We start from the raw sequence: 22399 nt of genomic DNA on the forward strand, positions 1-22399 counted from the left end.
AAAGCAATCCTGAGAAGGAAGAATAAAGTGGGGGGGGGGGGGTTCTCACTTCCCAACTTCAAGATCTACTACAAAGCCAAAGTAATCAAGCCAATTTGGTACTGGCACAAGAACAGAGCCACAGCCCAGTGGAACAGAATAGAGACTCCAGACATTAATCCAAACATATATGGTCAATTAATATATGATAAAGGAGTCTTGTTCATACAATGGGGTAATGACCATCTCTTCAACTGATGGTACTGGCAAAACTGTACAGCTACATGTAAGAGAATGAAACTGGATCACTGTCTAACCCCATACAAAAGAGTAAATTTGAAATTGATCAAAGACCTGAATGTAAGTCATGAAACCAAAAAACTGTTAGAAAAAACATAGGCAAGATCTCTTAGTCATAAACATGAGCGACTTCTTCATGGGCATATCTCCCTGGGAAAGGGAAACAAAAGCAAAAATGAACAAGTGGGACTATATCAAGCTGAAGTGTTTCTTTGTAGTAAAGGACACCATCAAAAGAACAAAAAGGTACCCTACAGTATGGGAGAATATATTCATAAATGGCAGATCCGATAAAGGGTTGGCATCCAAAATATATAAAGAGCTCATGCACCTCAACAAACAGAAAGCAAATAATCCAATTTAAAAATGGGCAGAGGAGCTGAACAGACAGCTCTCAAAAAAAGAAATAAAGATTTCCATGAGACACATGAAAAGATGCTCCACATCGCTAGTTATCAGAGAAATGCAAATTAAAACCACAATGAGATGTCACCTCACACTAGTAAGTATCACCTGCATCCTAACACAAAGAACAATAATGTTGGCGACATTGTGGAGAAAAGGAAACCCTCCTACACTGCTGGTGGGAATGTTAATTTGTTCAACTATTGTGGAAAGCAGTATGGAGGTTCCTCAAAATGCTCAAAAGAGACATACAATTTGAATCAGGAATTCTACTTCTAGGAATTTACCCTAAGAATGCAGCAGCCCAGTTTAAAAAAGACAGATGCACCCCTATGTTTATTGCAGCACTATTTACAATAGCCAAGAAATGGAAGCAACCTAAATGTCCATCAGTTGATGAATGGCTAAAGAAGATGTGGTACATATACACAATGGAATATTATTCAGTCATAAGAAGAAAACAAGTCCTACCATTTGCAAAAGCATGGATGGAGCTGGAGGGTATTATGCTCAGTGAAATAAGCCAAGCAGAGAAAGTCAAGTACCAAATGATTTCACTCATATGTGGAGTATAAGAACAAAGAAAAAACTGAAGGAACAAAACCGCAGCAGAATCACAGAACCCAAGAGTGAACTAACAGTTACCAAAGGGAAAGGGACTAGGGAGGATGGGTGAGAATGGAGAGTTAAGGGTGGGAAAAATGAATTGGGGCATTATGATTAGCATGTATAATGTGTGCGGCATGGTAAATGGGGTGTCTTTGGGGGACTTGTTGAATGGGGGAACCTAGTAAACTTAATGTTCTTCATATCATTGTAGATTAATAGCAAAATTTAAAAAGGAAAAAAGAAGGAAGGAAAAATCCACCAGGTCAGTCCAATAGATGCTGAAAAAGCATTTGACGAAATTCAACACCCACTCATGACAAAAGCTCTCAAGAAAGTGGTGAATTGAAGAAATGATCCTTAACATAATAAACGTCATATATAATAAACCAATAGCTACCTTAATTCTGAATGTTTAAGATCAAAGCTTTTCCTCCAAGACCATAAGCAAGACACAGATGCCCAGTTTCACTCATTTTATACAACACAGTTTTCCCATAAATTGAGGGAATCCCAACAGGTAAGGGAGAAATAAATTATCATTACTTGCAGTTTTAATGCTACTGTATATAGGAATCTCTAAACAGTCCACAAAAACTGATAGACTTGATAAATTAACTCAGTAAATTCGTGATACAATATCAATATACAGTAATTGGTTGTTTCTATATACAAGAAACTACCAAAAAATCAAATTCAAAAAATCAATTCAATTTATAATTGCATCAAAAAGAGAAAAATACCTAGGAATAACCTTTACCAAAGAGGTGAACTGTCTGTACTTTGACAAATATAAGACATTGATGAAAAAAATTGAAAAATACACCAAAAAAATGGACAGCTCTTCAATTCTCTTGATAGGAACAATTAATATTGTCAAAATATCCATACTGCCCAAAGGAATCTATAGATTCAAAGCCATCCTTACCAAAATACCAATGGCATTTTGGTACCAATGGCATTTTGCAGTGAACTAGATCAAATAATCCTTAAATTTGTATGGAACTAAAACAGTATGACTGGTCAATGCAATCTTGAAGAAAAATAACAAATTCCCTTATTTCAAACTATTATACAAAACTACAGTAATCAACAAAGTGTAATGTTGGTACCAGAGCAGAGACACAGACCAATGGAAGAGAAAAGTGAGACCACAAATAAAACAACACATATTCTCAAGTAATACATGATGAAGGAAGCAAGAATACACATGATGGAAAAAACAGTCTTTACTAAACGGTATGGGAAAACTGTCAGATCATGCATTAGAATGAACTTCAAAGATCATTTTATATCATATACAAAAATAAACACAAAATAGATTAAGGAACTATATATGAACTGATAAACCATAAAACCACTTAAAGAAAAGATAGTACATTCTTGAACATAAGCATGAGTAATTTTTCTGGATGTATTTCCTCAAAGAAGGCAAACAAAAGCAAGTACATCAAACCATAAGTCTTCTGCACAGCAAATGAAACCATCAACAAAATGAAACCATCAACAAAACTGAAAGATAAAGTAGTATATGTTAGAATATATTTGCAGATGACACATACAGCAGGGAGCTAATATTCAAAATATGTAAAAATATTACAAATCAGCACTAAAACAAGCACATAACCCAATTAAATATTAGGCAGAGTGCCTGAATAGGCATTTTTCCAAAGAATCCATGCAGATATGTATCAGGAGACACAGGAAAATATGCTGAATTTCACTAATCATCACGGAAATTCAAATCAAAACCAAAATGAGATATCAAGCAGAATAATTAATGTCAAAAATATAAGAAATAACAATTGTTGAAGGGGATATGGAGAAATGGGTACCCTCCTACACTGTTGGTGGGAATATAAATTTGTTCATCTACTGGAGAGCTGTATGGAGGTTTCTCAGAAACCTGAAAGCAGAAATACTGTACCACCCAGCCATTCCACTTCTGAGAATTTATCCAAAGAAAAGAAATCACTAATTAAAAAAGATACATGGAAGATGGCAGTGTGAGTAGGGCAGTGGAAATCTCCTCCCAAAACCATATATATATTCAAAAATACAGCAAATACAACTATTCCTATTAGAGAAACCAGAGGTTACAGTAAAACAGCCAAGCTACATCTACATCTGCGAGAACTCAGTACCTCACGAAGGGGGTAAGATACAAGCCACAGCCCAGCAGGACCCAAGTGCTACTCCCACCCCAGCTCTCTGGCAGGAAGAAAGTAGTTGAAGCAGGGAGGGAGTGGAAGTGCAGGACTGCTAAATAACCAGCTCTAGTAATCTGCACCAGGAGCGTAGACACACATTGAATGGTGTGCTGGATATTATTGAAATGGAAAAGTAAAATCTGCAAGTGGGACCCCACAGCCACTTCCCCTGGGACAAAAGAAAAGCGAGTGCTTTTTGAAAGTCTTAAAGGGACAGGGGCCTCACAGCTGGATGGAAGTATCCCAGCACACTCAGCCCAGCAGCTGTGAATCCCGGGGAACTTCAGGCACCCCAGCCACCTGGGAGGTGATGCATCCCTGAGGCCCCTGATTGTAATAAACAGCCTGCCAGTCTTTCCCCCTCCAGCGGGGCCCCACCACAGCAGCTGAGCAGCCAGGGAGTGACCACACCCACAGCAATTGAGCAGAATCTCCTCCCAGCAAATAGCCAACCAGGCCAGACCCAGAAGCCGCTGATGCTCACCTGCCCAACACAGACAGAGGAAACTGGGTCAAGGTGCAAAGGGGTAGCATTCTTGCAGGGGAGCACACCCTGTATGCCTGCCACTCCCTGCAGGACTCTGGGCTACCCTAACAGTGACACTGCCCAAGGCAGTGTAGGGGATTAAACCAGAGGCTGTGCCAGGTGTGCAGGTAACCAACACAGGCAGGGGAGAAGGGCAAGGAGAGCAGCAAGCAGGAAAGGACTTCGATCTCCAAGCTGACACATGCAATACCAACCTGCAACTACCTCTATTGCCATGAAGAGACAGAAGAATTTGGTCCAGTCTAGAATTAACTAGGCAACCCCTGATAGAGGGCCTGGGGAGATAGATTTAACCAATATTCCTGAAAAAGAAATCAAAACAAAGGTCCTAACGATGCTGATGGACCTGCAGGGAAATATGCAAGAGCTAAAGGACCAATTTGGGAGGGAGAATACAGAAATAAAACAATCTCTGGAAGGATTTAAGAGCATACTGGATGAGGTGCAAGAGGCCGTTAATAGAATAGAAAGAAATCAGAGAACATGAACACAGAGAAACTGAAGCAAAGAGAGATAAAAGTATCTCCAGGAATGAAAGAATATTAAGATAATTGTTTGACTAATCCAAACAGTACAATATTCACATTATAGGAGTATCAGAAGAAGAAGAAGAGAGAAAAAGGGATAGAAAGTGTCTTTGAGGAAATAATTGCTGAAAACATCCCCAAACTGGGGGAAGAAATAGTCTCTAAGACTGTGCAAGCCCACAGATATCCCAACACAAGGGACCCAAGGAGGACAACACCAAGACATATAATAATTAAAATGGCAAAGATAAAAAACAAGGACAGAGTATTAAAGGCAACCAGAGAGAGAAAAATGGTCACCTACAAAGGAAAACCCATCAGGCTATCAACAGACTTCTCAACAGAAACCTTACAGGCCAGAAGAGAATGGCATGATATACTTAATGCAATGACACAGAAGGGCCTTGGACCAAGGATACTGTATCCAGCACGATTATCATTTAAATATGAAGGAGGGATTAAATAATTCCCAGACAAGCAAGGGAAACAAAAGCAAAAATGAACAAGTGAAATTACATCAAACTGAAAACCTTCTGTACAGCAAAGGACACCACCAATAGAACAAAAAGGCATCCTCCAGTATGGGAGAATATATTCATAAAGGACAGATCCAATAATGGGTTGACATCCAAAATGTAAAAAGAGCTCATGCATTAAACAAACAAAAAGCAAACAATCCAATTAATAATGGGCAGAGGAGCTGAACAAACAGTTCTCCAAAGAAGAAATTCAGGTGGCCAACAGGCACATGAATGGATGCTCCACATCACTAATCATCAGAGAAATGCAAATTAAAACCACAATGAGATATCACCTCATACCAGAGAGGATTGCCACCATCCAAAAATCAAACAATAACAAATGTTGGTGAGGATGTGGAGAAAGGGGAACTCTACTACATTGCTAGTTGGAATGTAAACTAGTTCAACCATTGTAGAAAGTACTAAGGAAGTTCCTCAAAAAACTAAAAAAATACATTTGACCCAGGAATTCCACTCCTAGGAATTTACCCTAAGAGCACAGCAGCCCACTTTGAAAAAGACATATGCACCCCTATGTTTACAACAGCACTATTCACAGTAGCCAAGAAATAGAAGTGTCCATTAGTAAATGAATGGATAAAGAAGATGTGGTATATATACACAATGGAATATTTTTCAGCCATAAGAAGAAAACATATCCTACCATTTGCAGCAATATGTATAGAGCTAGAGTGTATTATGCTCAGTGAAATAAGCCAGGTGGAGAAAGACAAGTATCAAATGATTTCACTCACCTGTAGAGTATAAGAACAAAGGAAAAACTGAAGGAGCAAAACACCAGAAGACTCACAGAACCCACGAATGGACTAACAGTTAACAAAGGGAAAAGGACTTGGGAGGAAGGGTGGGAAGGGAGGGATAAGGGGGGGAAAGAAAGGGGCATTATGATTAGCATGTATAATGTGGGAGGGCATGGGGAGAGCTGTACAACACAGAATACATGTAGTGATTTTAGAACATCTTACTATGCTTGTGGACAGTGACTGCAATGGCGAATGTAGGGGGAACTTGTTGATGGAGGGAGTCTAGTAAATATAGTGTTCTTCATGTAATTGTAGTGTAATGATACCAAAAGAACAATTAATTAATTAATTAATTAAAAGATACATGAACCCCTAAATTTTTGCTCCACTATTTATAACAGCCTACTTACGAAAGCAATCTAAGTGTACAATGACAGATGTGCAGAAAACAGATGTGGTATGTAAATATAATGGAATATTCTTCAGCCATAAAAAATGAATGCAAACTTTCAATTTACCAACACATGAAAGGACTTAAGCTTATATCTTAGTATTAGTCTAAGTAAAGTCAGAGAAATGAAAATGCCGTATTATTTCACTCATGTGTGAAATCTAAAAACAAAACAAATAAAACAGAAATATAGTAATAAACAAATATAAAGGATTTTTCATTACCATAAGGAAGGTGGGATGTGGGGTGAGCAAAATAAGTACAACCTTCAAGTTTGGTTACTCACCCAAAATTCAAGCACAGTATAGGGAATATAGCCAAGGATATTGTAATATTTTGTTACAGTGACATACACTTGGTGAATATTTAGTACTGTATATCATTTTTAAATCACTGTTGTAAATGTGTAAAAAATATTATATGCTATATTCCAATAAAAAAGTAAAAAATAAAATGTAATAAATTCAAATGCTGGAAAACAAAGGAATATTTCATAAAGGTTTTAATTTTTGGATAACCATGGATAGATGTAAGGAAATAAACATCTCTAATTTCATTCAGACAAATTAGAAAAAACATGAAAATCCAAGTGGGAGACAATATAAAGGTGATTACTACAACACAATTCAAGAACAACAGGATTAATTAATAACTAAATGGGGAAATTCAAAATAAAATATCAATGCCCTTTGTTGAAAAGTCAGGTGAATGAGAATTATGGTGCCTCTAACATTATTACAGAAACAAAAATGTTAAATATTCATTGAAAACAGTAAATCCCATGTTGTAATCAAATATCTGACAATGACTTAGCTTTGTCTTGAAAACATCTGTTTAAGAAACATATCAGTTAAAAAAAGAATGCTTATTCCACCTAGAATGTGTTTTTTCCCTTAACCTATGCAAAGTATTCTTATCAGGCAAAAAAAAAAATAATATAGCACTTGGGGGTAAAATACAGATTAATAACCCTGCACTTGAAGCCGAGATGGAGAAGGCCTCTACAGCCACTAGAACATTCTCTTTCACACTGTGGTAGGCAGGGAGGAAGGTGACCCATACACTGCGGAACACCAGTATGCTAAAGGTCAGAAATTTGGCTTCATTGAAGGTGTTGGGGCAGTTCCTGCTGAGGAGAGCCATTGAGAAGCTACCCAGGACCAAGAAGCACAGTAGAAGACACTGACCAAACCCTTGTTGCATATCATGATAATGAAGTAATATTCAGTGTGTGCATCTATGTCAATGAAGGGAGAGATGGATCCCAGCCAGAGTCCACAGATGGTCAGTCAGATAAAGGAGGAGATGGGAATGATGGCATTTGGTGCCCTTGACCCCAATCACTGCCTCATCCTTCTCCCTGGTGAAGTGACTTTGAAGGCCAGAACCACACTGACTTTGTTTCAGCCAAAACATTGGAAAATGGCACAGTAAAAAAAAAATCTCCAAGTGTCATTTTATGAGGAATGCAGGTGGCTGTTTGGGGATGGTCAATGAAGAGGAAGGAACAAAGAAAGCATGAAAAGATGGAGATGAACAGGATGTAGTTAATAGCCCTGTTATTTGCCTTGACTATGGGAGTGTCTTGGTGCTTTGCAAAGACCTCCTGGACCACAGCTGTGACTGCAGAGAAGCACAGAACTTTTCAGAACAGAGACATCCCCAACTGATCTTCATAATCCTGAAAGGTCACAGATTTGGGGAGACAGCATTCTCTCTCTGTTGGCATACTGGTGATCTGGACACTTCACACACTGATCCATAACTGAGGGAAAATGGAAAGCGTCAAAGATCAACCATTGGATTCTAGCATAAATCCCACTTGTTGTGGTGTATGATCTGTTTAATATGCTGCTGTACTATGTTTTCAAGTATTTAGTTGAGGATATTCCATTCATATTCATGAGGGATATTGGTTTGTATCTTTCTTTCCTTGTATTGTCAGTCTGACTTTGGTATCAAGAAAATAATGATTTTATAGAATAAGTGCCTGTCGTTAAAATTGTAATATCTCCAGAATATCTCATCTGTATTTAGTGCATCTGCATATCAACAGGCATTCCTCAAGGGTGAAGAAAGTAGTTAAACTTCATATCAGTTGGTAATTACCTACCCAGGAAACTGAGGGCTTATCTGAACCTGACAGGTTAGGGGGAGATCTTGCTTGCCTCTGCCAAAGTAGGAAAGAGAAGGCCCCTGACTGCAGTTTGTAAGCAATAAATGGGTTTTAAACTTGATTTCTCCTTTCCACTGATTTCAGTTTTAGAAGTATTTTGCCCTGGGATTTCCTCTCCCTGGAGTTACATCTGGTGGTAGCAGGTCCTCTGAATCCAAATTCTGTCATAATGGGTGTGAGCTTTGGGAGGGATGCCCTTATAAATGATGGGGAGATGTCCAGAAACACCCCACTGTGGATTGTTGGAAGGCCCCAGTGGATGCAGTGGCAGCGGGTACAGCTTCACCTGTTATTAGCCCCCCATCTGTGGGCTTCCAATTTGGGAGCCCCTAGTGGGGAATTGGACTAGGGTAAAGTACCTCCTAGAGGTGTGAGGCCTTCCCACGAACTGGGGAAGTCTGGATACCCCAAAAGATGTAGAATTAATCTTCTGTTAGTTCAAAGGCTGTGTAAGATCCCTAAGTGGCCGTGTAGCAGCTGACATTGTAGGAACTCTTTTCATGGAGATAGTGGGAAATGTTATACAAGAGAGAGGATTATTGAGAGGGTTAGCAAGGAGAGAGAGGGACTTAGGCATTAGAGAGACACACTTCAGCATCACTTGGAGGAGCTGGGTGATAACCTATGGGAGCCATAAAGAAAGAGAGACAGTTATTGAAAAGACAGGTCATGACCCTGGAAAATTCCATAGCAGCAGCAAGGGGGAAGGTGGCAGGAAAAGCCACGTTACAGGAGGTCATGGGGTGGGGAAGAGTGGTGTCATCAGCCTCAGAGTTGGAGGATGAGCCAGGGGAGGAAGAGGAGGAGGTGGGGCCATGGGCCAATCTGCTGCTGAGGCCACCACTCCAGGAACCACCCTCTCTTGTTTTAAAGGCCCTCCCAGCTCTAATTAAGAAAATAAAAATGAAACAAACACGGACACCTCAGGGATAGGAGCCAGCCCCTCCCCAGGTTGTGGAGCAATCCATGCTCCATCCCTATATCCAGATTGAGCTGGTGGACATGAGCATCTGGTATAGGCAGGAGCCATTGGAACCTCTGCCTACATGGCTTTTATGTCTTTAGGATATGGGGGTGGAAAATACTGTTGTGTTGGGTACTGAGATTAGTAGAATGGCTTCCCTGATGACTCACCCTTGCCCCTTGCAGTGGTAGCAAAATGCCCCTCATGCCTCAGGGAATCAGTCACACCTGGAGTGGCTGATGGCAGCCAAAAGGCCCCATGAAGGTCTCAAGGACCCAGATGTGGGTTAATTTTATAAAGGCCGGGTTAGTGAAAGAAAAACTTGATGGGAATCACAATAGAATATTGTTAGAAATGTGGCACCAATTAAAGCCAGAACAGAAGTTCCAGCCACTGAGGTCCAGTACACAGAAACAGGAGTCAAGGCCTCATGCCAAGCCTGTATCTCTGCAAAACTTCATGGGAGACAGTACTCAGGATTCACCTAGGCCCTCACCTCCCACAGGAGGACAACTGGGCATCTCAGTTTGAACTGTGGGGGGTTCAAAGTCCCCACCTTGGAGGACATGGTGGGGATTGGAGGCCACATGTAGAATTAGCAATTCATTGATCCCCTTTGAATGTACAATATGTCCTGGCACTGGTAGACACAGGAGCTGACTGTTATCTTATTTATAGCAACCCTGAGCATTTTTCCGGGACCACTGCTGTAATATATGGCTATGGGGGTAAAGCAGTTAGAGTGAAGAAAGCCCAAATCCCACTGGGGATAGGGCGTTTACCCTGAGAGGAGTATACTGTGTACATTTCTCCCATCCTTGAATGTATTTGGGGGTAGATAACCTGCAGGGTCTGTGGTTACACACCACTGCAGGTGAGTTCAGACTGAGGGTACATGTGGTAAAGGCATTTCTGAGGGAACATGTTAAGCACCCACCTGTAGCTCTGCCTGTATCTTGACGGGTGACAAATACTAAGCAGTATAAATTGCCTAGGGGCCACAAGGAAATTGGAGAAACTCTGCAGTTGGAGAAGGTGGGCATCATAAAGCCCACTCATAGTCCTTTAATTCACCAGTGTGGCCAGTGAAAAAGGCAGAAGGCTCCTGGTGTATGACTGTGAACTACAGGGAATGGGTTAAATTCACACCCATTTCGCATGTTGCTGTCCCATCTACATAACAGCCATTATAGACACCCTTGGCCAGGAGCTCATAACATATCAATATGTAGCAGACCTTGCTAATGCTTTCTTTTCTATTGACATAGCACAGGAAAGTCAGGAAAAGTTTTCCTTTATGTGGGAAGGCTGGCAGGGGACATTTACTGTCCTTCCACAGGGATACCTCCACAGTCCTGTGATCTGTCACAGACTTGTAGCCCAGGACTTGGCTGCATGGAAGAAAACACAAACAATGCAGTTGTATCACTACACTGATGATATTATGCTCACATCTGATTCTCTTTCAGATTTAGAAGGGGAAGTTCCTAGACTGCTTCAACATCTACAGGAAGAAGGATGGGCTGTGAATAACACCAAGGTTCAGGAACAAGGTTTATCTGTAAAATTTGGGGGGATTTGTCTAGTTCGATAAAACTAATGTTATTCCTGAAGCAGCCATAGACAAGGTCCAGGCTTTCCCCATCCCTACCACTGTGGCAGTATTACAAGAGCTTTTGGGTCTTTTGGGCTACTGGAGAGTGTTCATCCTGCACTTGGCACAAATGCTGAAGCCCCTATACTTGTTGATATGAAAAGTCATCAGGTGGGACGTGGATGAGATGTGTGCACTACTTTTACTGCTTCCAAGCAGGCAGTCAAAGCTGTACAGGACTTGAGTGTAATGGACTCATCAAGGCCCTGTGAGCTAGATATTCATGTAACCATCCTTTTTCCTGTAGATGTTGAAGCAGTCTAGGAACTTCCCCTTCTAAATCTGAAAGAGAATCAGATGTGAGCATAATATCATCAGTGTAGTGATACAACTGCATTGTTTGTGGTTTCTTCCATGTGGCCATGGATGGAGTCTTCAGCAGCAGCTTGAATAGACATGCCAAACTGTTGGATTCTGGTCACAACTATGTAAAGGAGCAAAAGTCTGGTACAACTTGACAGAGAAGCAGCTGGCTGCTTTGTACCACACCTTGCTGGCTATGGAGCCCATCACCAGAGCAGCTCTGACCAAGGTAATAACCACCTATCCCATCACGGGGTGGGTGTGAGAGTGGAACCAAAGGCCATGGAGTGGCATGGCACAGATGCCTACACTGGCCAAATGGGGTTCATATGTATGGAAGTGCAGCACCCTTTCTACTAGTCCCTTATGTGGAGAACCCTGGCGCTTACTGGGGCCAGTCACCTATACCAGTGGACAACAGGAAGAATTTGTTTTTGAGCCATTGGAAGCCAAGAGTCCTTATTAGGAGGGAAAAGACCCTATACCTGAAGATCTTTGGTATACAGACAGCTTCAGTTCTGGGCAGCCCCCAAAGTGGAGGGGTGTAGCTTTCCATCCTCAGACTGAGAAAATATGGATGGAGGATGGAGAGTGAAAGAGCAGTCGTGGGCTGAGTTGCAGGCAGTATGGCTTGTGATCACCCAGGAGCCTTCCCCCATAGTTGTCTGTACTGACTGCTGAGCCATCTATCAGGGATTTACCCTGTGCTACTGACATGGTACGATGCCAACTGGATGTTTGGTCACCAGCCCCTTTGGGGGCAAGAGTTACAACAGGACCTATGGGACTCTGGTCAGACTGAGTTTTATTGTATATCATGTGATTGACCATTTGCCTTTGGCATCCCCAGGTAATGATGAAACAGACACACTGGCCCATGTACACTGACTGAAAGGAAAGCCTGCCTCTTACACAGCCCAATGGTTACATCAGCATTTGTTGCATGCAGGGCAAAAGACAATGTGGGCTGTAGCCCATCGGAGGGGCTTGCCATTGACATTTGAAGAAGTCAGCAGAGCCCAGGAGTGCCTTGTATGCTCTTAGAGGGCCTGACACCAAGTCCCCAAGCAATATGGGACAATAGTAAGGGGGCGATACCACTTCTCAGGTGGCAGATAGGTTATATTGGGCCTCTGCCCTTATCAGAAGTATCGATATGCCATGATTTGCATGGACATGGATACTGGCCTATTGGTTGCTTTTCCTGCATGTTATGAAGATCAGCAAACCACCAAGCGGGGCCTAGAGCATCTCTTTGCAGCCTATAGCCCACCACAGGTGATTGAGGGTGATCAAGACACCCACTTTACTGGACATGCATTACAAGGATGGGTGCAGCAATTAGAAATAAAGTGGAAGTTTCATGTACCATATAACCCTACTGGGGAAGGCATGATAGAGAGGTACAACAGTATGTTGTACTTCAGTCTGAAGTCAGACACCAGTAGTCTATGGTCTGGTCAGTTTGCCTATGACCGTGCTACCTAATTTGAATGAGAAGCCACATAAAGGAACATTGAGCCCTGTGGATATGCTAGCAAACCTTGCTGCCTCTACTGTACAACTGTGTGTGCACACCAAAGAAGAGTTATTGAAGCCAGGATATAGCCCTCAGAGGAACATCCTGCTGCCAGCCCCTTCTGTATTAAACCCTGGAGACATTGTTGAATAGATGTGGCCCTGGACACTTTTATACATGAACCAGTGATGGTGGACCTTTCTGGAACCTTGTGGTAAAGGCCTAGAAATTGGCCTCTTGTGTGGACGAGGGGGAGACAGAGCAGAGCCACCTGGGCTAGATTGCTGTCCTTGTAAATTTTTCCCTATCATATCAATTCTTCCACAAACTTTCTACAACTCTCTTACCACATTCAGAGTTATCAACCCTCTTTAAATAAACAACTGTACTTTAGAACAGCTAAAGTTACCTTCTTTTACCCTCCACAAAACATATTTCCATTCCTCATACTTTCTCTTATTAAAACACACATCTTTTCTAGCAAGCAGAGATGTTTTCTTTATTACCTTAAGTATTTTTATTTACAACTTAAAACTATTAGGAATCTTAATTTTCAGTGAACACTGAGCAGTGGGCTATTGTAAACTATTACACTAGCATTCTTTAGATTAACAAATTTATAAACTCATTTCATAATTTCTGGAACCAGGTGCCTTACAGCACAATCTCTAAGTATAAAATATGTCTATTTAACAAAACTTTAAGGTTTTAGGTTACCACAAAGTTTCTCAGGTGGTTTTTTAGGTATACACACTGTAACACACAATTAAGATGTTCACTTGCTACACTTATTTAGTTTACTCATTTTTAAGAACTATGCTAGAAGTTTTACCAAACATTAGAGAAAGTCAAGCCTAAGCATTTATTCTTGAGTGATTTAACAGATAATGTCAACTTAAATGACATTTAGGTAAACAGGCAGCTGATAACTATAAGGACATGTCCGTTTCAGTTCAACTTAAATTAGCATTAATGCTTAATATTTTTAATTGGAGTTTTCTGGAAGTTTTAGAATGCTCTATTTTCAAAAGCACTTGTCTTTAAATCAATTTTTATTATTATTAATGCCATATGGAGGTAGAAAAATCTTTCATCTACACACTTAGACACACAAACATATAGACTGAGATGTAATGACTACAGTGACCAATACTTTTCTTAAAAACATAAACACAAACAAACTGATACAAAGATTTGAGTTACTAATATCTAGTTGCTCTCTTTCTTTTTAGCTTATTTGTTTAAAAGTATCTCAGTTTTCAAGAATACACTCTAAGGGTGAGCAGGTTACATAACTGGGTTAAGGTTTAGATGGCCCCAGATGAACAGGGCCAATGAAGGCTCTGTATTGATAGGGACTGTCTGTATCCAGGGAGCTGGAAATGAAATGCAAGTACAATTCTAGCACTAGTTGCTTAAAGCCAGGTTGTATTGCAGAAGATAAATTTCTTTTGTCTCAGAAGGTCTAGTTTAAAAATCCCCCAATTTTTTAGGATAATGATGAACCCAATAAGTAGAATAGATTTTTCCTAAATAATTTTAGAAAATTAGTCTGATATTGTAGTAGTTCATGGGACTTTTCGACTATTTTCTTGTGGCAAAATATATTTAGCTGTATAACCTTATTATATTGTATGCTTCTTTCAGGGGCCAAGTCTCTCTAATGAGAGTGTTTGTATTGAGGTCAGGCTTGTGTGCAGAATATTACACACTTTTTCAGGGTCTGGGGATCAAATTTCTTCCAGTTCTTCAGAATCCATGCCAGAGGCATGTCTGGCTTTAACCTTGAAGAGGAAGCTCCAATCTGGAAGAGAGAGAGAGACAGGTGTGTGAAACTGGTCGGCTTTTCTCTTTGATGGCGTCCCCTCACCTTGGAGCCGAGGTGACAGTGGTCAATCACCTCCTCTGCCAGTCCTACTGTATTTAATCACTGTTTAACAGCATGAACTGATTTCCCTCTTAATTTCTCTCTTGCTTTCCCACTAAGAAAGTGTTGCATCAGAGCTCTGGATTTAGTGGGACTTTACCACTGTGCTCTTCCTTTCACTTCAGAGGGGTGTCTGGCTTCAAACTTCAAGAGGAAGCTCCCATCTGGCATTTTCTCTGTGAGGACATTGCCTCACCTTGGAGCCTCAGTAACAGTGGTCAATCACCCCCTCTGCTAGGCCTAATGGACTTCACCAATCTTTACCAGCATGGCCTGCACCTTGTCTTGATTGCCCTCTTGCCTTCCCACTCAGCAAGAGTCACCTCAGAGCTCTGGATTTACTGGGACCTTACCAGGGTGCTCCTACTTTATGCCTTTTGGGAGTTTTCCTAGTTTTCTCTGAATGAGGTTGAGTCATTCCTTGAGAGCCCCCTGCCTGTCCGATAAGTGCAGGGACTGTGTGACTTCTTGCTGCAGAGCCTTGGTCTGAGTCACAAGCCTGTTTTGCTTCCCTGGGGCCACAGAACAGGAAATACTGAGCCCCGGGATGACTGCCTTTAAGGAAGGAAGATCAATAAAATAAAGTCATTTACCTGTTGGTCTCAGGTTTCAGCTTGACTACTTTACAGACTTCATTTACATTACACAGGTGAAAGTGGTGCAGGACTAAGAGGACTGCTTTGAATGAAGAGCAGGGGAACTTTTTCTAAGGCCAGAGATAAAATTCATATAGAGGCTGCCATGGACAGTTATGAAGGAGGGAGTCTACACTCTCAAACACCAGTTTCTGCCACTGCCTGGTAATTATCCTACTAGTCACCCACTGTAAGAAATCTAACCTGTGAAACAAAGAGGTTGGGGGGTCACCTGCAACTGTCACACAGGCACCAGCCTAGTTGGAGGTTCACTCAGCACTATCAGATCAATAGGCCAGAGCCAAGATTCAAGGAACACTGTCTACTAGTCTGGTGTGCCCTTGGAGTCCACAGATTAGGATAACCAACTAGAAAATTGACTCAGCCACTCAACGACATTCCTGCCCAGAGAAGGGGGAACGAGGAGCAGCAGACACAGGGAAACTTTTCAGTTGAGATGTAAGAATGGTAGCTGACTCTAATCATATTTTAAGTGGCTAACAGGTGCCCAGACACATTATTATGAGCTAAAAAGTACAGCATTTAGTCAAGTATAAGAGTGAATCATAGACCTATCTTGTGGTGGTGAGCATTGGGTTCCATGAAATTGATGAAGTTAGAGGCACAAATAGAGCATGTAAAGAAAGTAAAGAGCTTCCCTGACTCACACAGAGGTGAGGGTGGCCGGAAAAAGCAGGCTGGAAATCAGAGAGACATAGAAAGAGAGACATTTCCTCAGAGATACCCAGCTGGGCTGTTGGGGTCTGATTACAGACATGCGGACTTTTGAGAAGCCGCTGAAGTGTAGCCTCAGCCTGGACTCTCGCAGGTGCCCACAGCCTTCCTCAGTCCTTTGAATCCAAGGGCATGCTTCTGAAAGGGAATCCTGGCCTCCACTAAGTTGACTTTCCTGGCTCCCAAGGGAAATGGGGGATCCACTGAGGGAGACGCAGGGGAACCTGTTGCTCGAGACTTTGATATCGGCAGCTGGGCTAGTCCTATTTAAGTGGCTGACAAGCACCCAATTTTGAGTCCCATAAACAGCTTATTTCTATAAGGACAGTGAAAGAAAAAAGTAGGCTCAGATGCCAATACTCACACTTCCAAATTTATCCAGGACAAGCCCCCCAAAATGATGCCAGGGTTCTTGTTCACGGATCTGAAGAATACACTTTGCAGTCAAGGTAGGAGAGCAAGGCAGAGGCTTTTATTTAGAGAGAAAGCAAGAGGACAGAGCTTCTGGCTCAGGCCAGGAAGGGACAAGAGAGCCCCGGGGTGGTGCGTTGTCTAGGGGTTTTTATAGACAGTTGAGTGACAAAGGGCTAGGGATGTACACATGCTATGTGGTCTCAAATACTTTTGAGGAAACTCTAAGTTTATTTTTAGTCTTCCTGGTTATTTACACGAATTTTACTGTTCTTATTTCCTCCCAGGATAGCAGCTTCCTGGTCTGGAAGCATATCACTCAAGACTTCCTGCATTGCTCCCAAGGTGTGCTGAGTTATTGTCTAAGAAATTTTTTTAACTAATTGGGTTTTAAGATGGAATCCTTCCTGTTTTTACTATGTTGTTTTGGGCTGGCTTGCTGCATTGCCTAAGTTGCAACAAATTATTTGTTTAGGGCTGGAGGAAGAAAAGCAGCACTTGAGTAAAGTTAGGAAAATAAGCTGGGTCGCCCAGTAGGCCAAAGCAAAAGCCACAATGGATTATCTTGCTTTGTTTTTTTCCAGAGGCTTTCACACCCTACTCTGTCTAGGCCCATGGTCCCTGTCTTACTAGCACAACTTATTTGAGTTACCGGTGAATGTTCTTATTCTCTGGCTTTTTAAATTGTGCAACAAGAGCTAAAATGATCAGGATTTTATTTACATAAAGTTTAGTAGAATACTGCTTCATTTTTTGAAGGAAATAGATATAAGGGTTGAAGCCAGCTCTAACGTAACTCGACTTGTAACATAACTCCCAAGTATTAAAGTGTTAAGAAATGGTAGTGAAATCTCTTTGTAAGGAGCTAGTTCTAATTTTGACTTGAAAATATAACAAACTGAATCACTTTACACAAACCTAACACCTGCCTGGAGTAAAAACCTGATTTGGCCTTGGCTCATATATCACAATATTCGTGTACAAGTTAGTATTTTTACTTTTTCCTGCTTATCCATTATGACAAAGTAAAGATTGCTCTTACTATATGGTGACACTAACCGAGATTAAATCCTGAGTTACAGCTTCCAATTGAAAATCATTTTTCTTCTTATGCAAAGGTATAAACTTCTGTCATTTTCCAGTGTTCAGGGAGTAGCCTTGGCACAGATTTGAAACCAGTACAAATGTTGTTGTTTTTCTTCACCTGCTGGCCTTGGTTTTAGTTCAAGTCCTATTTTCCTTGCTCTAGCATGCCAACGTGCCATTAGGAATATACTTAAATCCTACTTTCATGATCTTCCAACAAGAAAAGCAATTGTCATACTGTAAATCTAAAAGAATTTTGGTTCTGCCTTAGGAAAATACAAAACTAAGTGTTCCAACACAGCCCATAAGATTGTTCTTTCTTTTACTATAAAATTCTGACTTTTGGCTACATTTCATGTGCAGCTACCTAGGCCATCAGACATCTTTCATGAGTTCATTTGTTTCATACCACTGTTTCTTTGTACTTCTCACTCAAGATGTACTTCTACATAAAGAATATATAGAGAAGCAAAGTCGCATTCTTCACAACAGTGCTGTTAGCATTGTAAGACAATGTGCAAGTACTTAAGTCACATTGAGGGTGCCCAGAGCAACCCTGACCCTGAGAGCACTTGGTGGAGTGAGTAGTTCAGGGAATGACTGTTGTACCTTGTTGAGTGTTAAATACAGTTGTCTGGCACCTCATTGGAGAAGCAGGGATACCACTAGGTGATCTGTAACATGTGGACAATTCTTCAAAGGTCCTTGTTTCTGTTGTGATAACAGACAGCTTGAAAGTTCAGCATAAAACATTTTAGAAGTGTTGAGCAGAAAACAGAGACTAAATTCAGTCCTTTTGTTTGTCCAAGTTAGTTTTTGCCTTATATGTGGCTCTTTCTAGTAACCTAGTTGTTAGTACACTGGGGGCTTTTTATCTGTGCCATATGAGTGTAATGGCAATCCTGACCTTCAGGATATTACTAAATCATCTTTATTTCAGTGGCTTAATTTTTTTCTTGTATGATTCTGGTTGTGCATTACATATTTGGATTACTGTCTTCCTTTCTTCTCTTTATTGTCTTGGGAGACTTCCTGTTAACTACAGTGTACTAGAAAACCTGTTTACTGCTGAGCAAATAATGGTTTGTTTTCATATCAGCTGTTGTGAAAGGTGCTCATCTGTGAGCCCTAAAATAAGCTATATTTTAGAAAACATTAATACTTCATTAGGATGTGATAGAAAAAAATTTCTTGCCCATTTTAATATCCTTCCTGTAATGTTGAAGGCACTGGGAGGAGGAGTGAGAACATCAGACACTGATGACGTGCCAAAGTCCCCGGCTGCTGCCCCCTCCCAACCTGAAAAATGTGCCTTAGGATAGCCAAGCCTCACGCCCCTGTAAATTTAAGCTCTGCCTCCCCCAACCTTCTTTAAAACTCACTGCCTGCCCTGCTGAGTGTGACTTTCCTGGCCTGTGATAGCCAGACTGGGGAATATCACCCAGGAATGGCCCTCAAATAAACTGCCTGGCCCTTTGTTGCCTCTCATCACCTGCTTATTTTGGCTAGAATTTATCTTACACTTCCTATGCTGCCATTTTCACTCCAGAAAATTGTATGCAATTTGACTTTTTAAATAAGAAAAACTAGGTGAAAGGTGGTGTGTTAATCTCACTGGTCACTCTACTCTCCCTCCCCACCTTGGTGCTTTCATGAAACATTGACATCACCTGAAGTGATCTCTTTTATCATTGTGATATTATATAAACTGGTGATTAACAGAAGAAACATTTGTTTTTTTGAATAATCTACAAATGAGAGCCTCAAATAGCAATATTTGCTTTACCATAATTAGATCAAATATTATGGTTTAATGTTAAAGCAAAATTTCCAGGACTGTTAATCTGGGCTTTCCTTACACTAAGGAGAGGAGGTGTGAGTCTAAGAAATCAAAAGAACAAAAAATTTCAGTTACATAATGCATGAAAATCTTTAAATGCCTGAAAAAAACATGTTCTATTTTAATGCCAACACTTTCAGAATTTACCCAATGCCCCTAAATTAATCTAATAATTTAATTTAAATCTTAGTTTACATAATTGAGTTAAAATGTTTTAAATAATTGAGTCCATGGATTCCATATTACTTGCTCTTTGCAAAAAATCATTTGTTACTAAGTTTAACAATTTTATCTCTCAATTCCACATTTACATTACAGAAGGAATTCTTTTATCCCTGTGGTTTATGTGATACTAGAAAAACATACATGTAAAACAAGTGTTTCAAAGAGAATCAGAATTTGCAACTATGTGGCGATTTCATCTCTACCTCTGTCTTATATTTTGCATCATATCAGTGCCATAATGCAATTATTTTAATCACTTTGTCACAGCTTATTTACTGTGCTGTAAACATTCAGAAATAGTGACTAAAACGGCTAAAAGTAGTTAAAACTCTTGGTGGAGGGGGTTGTAAAATGAAAAATAAGAACACACACAAAAAATATAAATAAATAAAAGCAAAAGAAAACAATATGAACAAAACAGGATTAGACTTACAGACACCAAGAAGTGACTGATGGCTAACTAGAGGAAGAAATTAATGTGGGTGGGTGAAGTAGGTGAAGGAGATAAAAACGCACAAAATCCCAATCATAATATAAATTAGTCATGAAGATGAATGTACAGCATCAAGAATATAGCCAATAGTTTTGTAACATCTTTATGTTGACAGATTAGTAATTTCATTGCTAGGGTGAGGATTTAATTATGTATATAACTGTTGAACCTCTATGTTGTATTCTTGAAACCACTATAATAACTATACTTCAATATCAACTATGCTTCAAATACAAAATCAAAAACAAAAATATTGGGGATGTTTACGTTCAGGGAACAGTAGGCACGTGTACAGTTCTTGTATATAATTCCCCCTTTCCAATGTGGATTTGCCAATTTAAACTCTCAACAACCTTGCATGTTGATGTGATTGTTCCATACCCTTGGCAGAACATGATTTTTTATTTCATTCTGATTAAACTGATGTCTCCATTAGAGTATCTCATTGTGACATCATTTTCCTGGAACTATAGTCTAATTTTATTTTATTTTAATTGAATATATGTGTATTCTGTTTTATGGTGTACCTATTTGGAGTTTGACCCATTTTTTTCTAGTGGGTTTTCAGTATTTTGTTTCATTTGCCAGAATTATTTACATAATTTAGCTTGATGCACTTTACCTCTCAATGGAAAATTTCTCTATCATTTTTAAAATCAATAAAAATATTCATTGTGTTGGAAATGAAACTAAGAATTTAAATTACTAAGAGGGTATCAATCCCAGCAAAAGGCTGGATTATGTAACTGCAAGTTAGTTCAAGAGCAAATATTGCAACAAAAGCACAGGGTGAACAATATTGGAAAATTCAGGACAGAGTTAAAATAGAAGTGAAATTTTATTAAAAGGAGAGTAGAGAGAACTTGGGGAGGAATTGGTATAACAAGTGATGTACACAAATATGTTACAAATTGATTAAATAAATTATCCACATTGTAACTCAACATCCCCTAAACAGAGTATGTATACAGGATGCAACAGGTTCCATTAAGGTCTAAAATCAAAAGTTAACATAAAAGGTTTTAGAGACTACAGAGGCCAAATAAACAAGAGGGATAGTAGCTTATGGCTAAACATAAATAAAAGATTTACCATCAGAACACTATTTTTTTAAATGTTCAAAGAAATTTCATGCCAAACCAGAATTCTTAACCAAGCAGCAATATTGCCCCAAATATAAAAGCCTTTAAAAACTCACAAAGTGAATCATTTCCTTGTTATCAGCCTTGAAATAGGGAAAGAAAGCAAGAGACTACTTCAGTGAGTTAGGAAGGCCAAAGGCAAATAACCCCAGATTAAAATCCAGAAATGCTAGAAGGAATGAAGAGAAAAGCTAAAGACAATTTATATATAACTATAAATGAATTTTGTGTTATGAGGCAATTGCAGAAATCTCTCAAGGAGTTTAAAATGTATGCAGATTTAAAATGCATGACAGCAGTAAAGCAAGTCAGGAAAGTTAAATATAAAACTGAAAGTGTTCTAAGGTATTAGAACATAGGGGGAGAGGGAAAAACTATTTCACTAGAGCATAATAAGTAATGTACTGAGAATCTAATCATTAATACAAATACACAAATATTTGTATGTGATTACAACTAATAAGTTTATAGAGGGAACAATGGAGTAATAAATAATTTAAATAAAAGTCAGTGGATTCATGATTAAAGGAACATTCACAAGGGCAATGTGTAAGGCCAAAGAAAGAGGGTTGAAATAATCTTTAATTTATCAAGAATTAGGAAAATGCAAATGCAAAATATAAGATTTATTTTTAATTGCTGTGTAATGTATCCCACAGAATTGTTAATAAGTATTTGGACATTGCTAATAAACATTAAACTGCCATAAAAGTGGAAGGAGGGGAGATGGGTGAAGTAGGAGAATAGTACAAAGAGGCACAAAATTCCAGTGATAAAATAAATTAGTCATGAGAATGAAAGTATAGCATGGGGAATATAGTCAATTATATAGTAATATCTTTGTGTGTTGACAGATGATAACTACACTAGTGGTGAGCACTTTGCAATGTACACAAATGTTCTGTCACTGTTATTCATTTTATTCATTTGAAACCCAAATAGTACTGTATATCAGCTATGTCTCAATTAAAATACAAAA

At 39.7% G+C, this 22399-nt stretch overlaps 1 protein-coding gene across 1 annotated transcript in view; it reads right to left on the bottom strand.

The window, feature by feature from the left end:
• Positions 1-7045: 7045 nt before the first annotated feature.
• The window catches only part of LOC118920070 (vomeronasal type-2 receptor 116-like), a 46525-nt gene continuing 31171 nt past the window's right edge, over positions 7046-22399 (bottom strand). Inside the window, 5 exon segments of the mRNA XM_057489215.1 lie at positions 7046-7140; positions 7270-7460; positions 7655-7707; positions 7710-8028; positions 8030-8116. Coding sequence (XP_057345198.1) covers positions 7046-7140; positions 7270-7460; positions 7655-7707; positions 7710-8028; positions 8030-8116 — 745 coding nt within the window.

Source organism: Manis pentadactyla, chromosome 12 (assembly GCF_030020395.1).
Source record: "Manis pentadactyla isolate mManPen7 chromosome 12, mManPen7.hap1, whole genome shotgun sequence".
NCBI lineage: Eukaryota > Metazoa > Chordata > Mammalia > Pholidota > Manidae > Manis > Manis pentadactyla.